At 43.6% G+C, this 2,561-nt stretch overlaps 1 protein-coding gene across 1 annotated transcript; it reads left to right on the top strand.

Annotated features, from left to right (window-relative positions):
- Positions 1 to 814: 814 nt before the first annotated feature.
- Positions 815 to 2,561, top strand: LOC147621190 (transcription factor MYB106-like). The gene is made up of 5 exons (XM_086823755.1): positions 815 to 947; positions 1,032 to 1,161; positions 1,331 to 1,465; positions 1,511 to 1,597; positions 2,108 to 2,561. Exons 1-5 carry the CDS (start codon positions 815 to 817, stop codon positions 2,559 to 2,561), a joined length of 939 nt encoding a protein of 312 aa, XP_086679881.1.

Below are 2,561 nucleotides of genomic sequence, written 5' to 3'. Positions count from 1 at the left end.
CCCTCTAGTACTCTAGTCTCCTACCCATGGTGCTCTCCGGCAATATATATTCAGAGAAAACATTTTTGTCAACAAATCACAAAACTTAAAGCCTTGAATTTTGAAGGTTTTTCTTGAGAGTCTGGAGTTGTTTGATCTAAAATTCCAGATTTTAGAAATTTGAGAGAATAAAATTTACAAGAAAAAACAAAAAATGTTGCAAATCTAGTTTGCACGTTTTCTGTGAACAACAACAGTGCTCTTGTGATACAATGGTAGACCTCATACAAATGCGTGTACACAGATGGAGAGACACTGAGGAGAAACACAAATGACGAGCTAAGCAGCTCGACATTTATCATCATCCATATGGTTTACTGCATGGTGGCGAGCAGAGGATTTTTGATTGGGGGCGAGGTTACGTGAGGTGACAACTTGGGTTAACTGAACTGTGAGTGTGTTTGACGGTAAAGCGTCGAGTCACGAGTCACGAGTCACGAGTCACCACAGCGGCACCCGTGGAAGTTGAGTCTACGATGGAATCGTGGCGATATGTCGGCAGAGTCTGTCACATGCGTTGACTGCTGCCGAATCTTTCACACACAGTCTCTCACTCGAAGCAATATGCACAGGACCTCTCGCCTCGCCAAAGCCCACAGTCTAAGCTTCATCCGTCTCTCCCGCTTAGCTCGCACGCTTTGTTAGCTTCAGCTCAAGGTCGTCTCTCTAATATAAACGTAGCTCTCTACGTCTCTCTCTCTCTCTCGCTCTCTCTCTCTCTCTCTCTCTCTCTCTCTCTCTCCCCCCGCGCCTCTCTCTGCCAACACCCCAAGCTATGGGCCGAGCCCCCTGCTGTGAAAAAAAAGGCCTCAAGAGAGGCTCCTGGACCACTGAAGAGGATGAAAAGCTCACCTCTTACATCAGTGAAAATGGCCATGGCAGCTGGCGTGCCCTTCCTAAGAAAGCTGGTATGCTAGTATTGTATACGTAGTATGCTATCTTAATTGTAATTCTGTTAAATGGAACTAATCAACTTCATCTGTATGCGCCAGGCCTTCTGCGTTGTGGCAAAAGCTGTCGATTAAGGTGGACTAATTACCTTAGGCCGGATATTAAACGAGGAGAATTCTCTTCTACTGAAGAGAAAACTATCATGCAACTTCATGCCTTGCTTGGGAACAGGTGATCAACTGTCCTACAACTACTTCACTAAGCTAGACAATTAATGGTGTGTATGGTATGGAACAATTATATGCTGTGGTTTTGAGCCATATAATTTATGCTATTAATCATTTAGCTAATGTTTGATTTAATGCCTTGCAAATCAAAGGTAATCAACTGCTTTTTGCAGATGGTCTACTATCGCCACACACTTGCCCAAGAGGACAGATAATGAGATAAAGAACTACTGGAATACTCACTTGAAGAAGAGATTGCTCAAGATGGGCTTTGTCGACCCTGCTACACCACACAAGCCTAAGTCAAAGTGCACCAGCTGTAATAGCAGCCTTTTAGAGTCTCCAAACAATAGCAATAGTAGCTCTGCAGTAAGCCACATGGTCCAATGGGAGAGTGTGAGGGTTCAAGCCGAAGCCCGCCTAATAAGAGAATCAAAGATGAGAGCTAAAGGGCTATGGCAACCTTCATCTTCATTGAAACTATGGAGCTCACAACAGGCTTCTTGTCATGCACGTTCTACGCAAGATTATGGCGATCTTATGTCTTCTAATCAAGATTATGATTGCCTAATGACATTCCCCAAGAAACATTGTGGTGCAGGTCTCTTGGTTTCTTCTAAGCAAGATAAGGGCTCTTGTACTGCCATGGTCGAGCTCATGATGAGCACATTCAAAAATTGGGAGAAAACTTTGCAAGGTCAAGCTAGACGCATGTGGCCTGATTCATGGAGATTCGCTAATTTTAGTAGCAATGGGGAAGGTCGACAGGAGTCAAGCTGCTGCTGTTGCAGCTCACCATTATGTAAACTAAAACATGGCTTATCTGTCTCTAATACTCTATGCTCTCTCGACGGCCACTCATCAAACCAGGAATTGGCCTTCCATTATTCTCCATCAACCCAATCTACAAAGCTATTTTGGACTGATAATCTATTACCTAATGCCCATAGTCTTGTTGATTCCTCCAATGATGCTTTTGATCTTCTTCCCTCTACAAAGCCGTCTCAACTTGATGCTAGTCTCCAACCTATTTGTGACAAGCCGGTTAGTGCACAGATTAGCTTGTCAAGCCTACCTTGTTGCAAGATCTTGTTGCAAGATCTTCCTCAATCTAATGCATTAAGCATGAAGAGAGAGGATAATAATTTAGTTAGCAGTACCTGTGCATTGGCCTCTGTCATCAGTTCTAGCAGCTTGTTGGGTGACCTAGAGCTAATTTCAAATGAAACTTTTAGCACCCAAAGCTCCTTTGCTGCTAGTGGCAACGAGAACCGTGAAATTTGCTACAGTGCTCTGCAAAGTGAAGAATATGCTGATTTTTATATTTGCAACAATGTGCTTAAAGAGGTGGTGGAGTCCCCCATGCAAGAGCAAATCGAAGAGAATGAAAGTATGGCAATATGA

This window comes from Cibotium barometz, chromosome 30, assembly GCF_041138505.1.
Source record: "Cibotium barometz isolate CiBa-2024 chromosome 30, ASM4113850v1, whole genome shotgun sequence".
NCBI lineage: Eukaryota > Viridiplantae > Streptophyta > Polypodiopsida > Cyatheales > Cibotiaceae > Cibotium > Cibotium barometz.
This window is presented reverse-complemented; position numbering and strand designations above follow the sequence as displayed.

What these genes read in the sequence shown, in the direction of transcription:
- LOC147621190 (XM_086823755.1), top strand. Translation starts at nt 815, where the DNA reads ATGGGCCGAGCCCCCTGCTGTGAAAAAAAAGGCCTCAAGAGAGGCTCC. An exon ending in CATGCCTTGCTTGGGAACAG is followed by an intron (nt 1,162 to 1,330) that starts GTGATCAACTGT and finishes TGCTTTTTGCAG; the next exon opens with ATGGTCTACTATCGCCACAC. An exon ending in CTAATAAGAGAATCAAAGAT is followed by an intron (nt 1,598 to 2,107) that starts GAGAGCTAAAGG and finishes TAATGCCCATAG; the next exon opens with TCTTGTTGATTCCTCCAATG.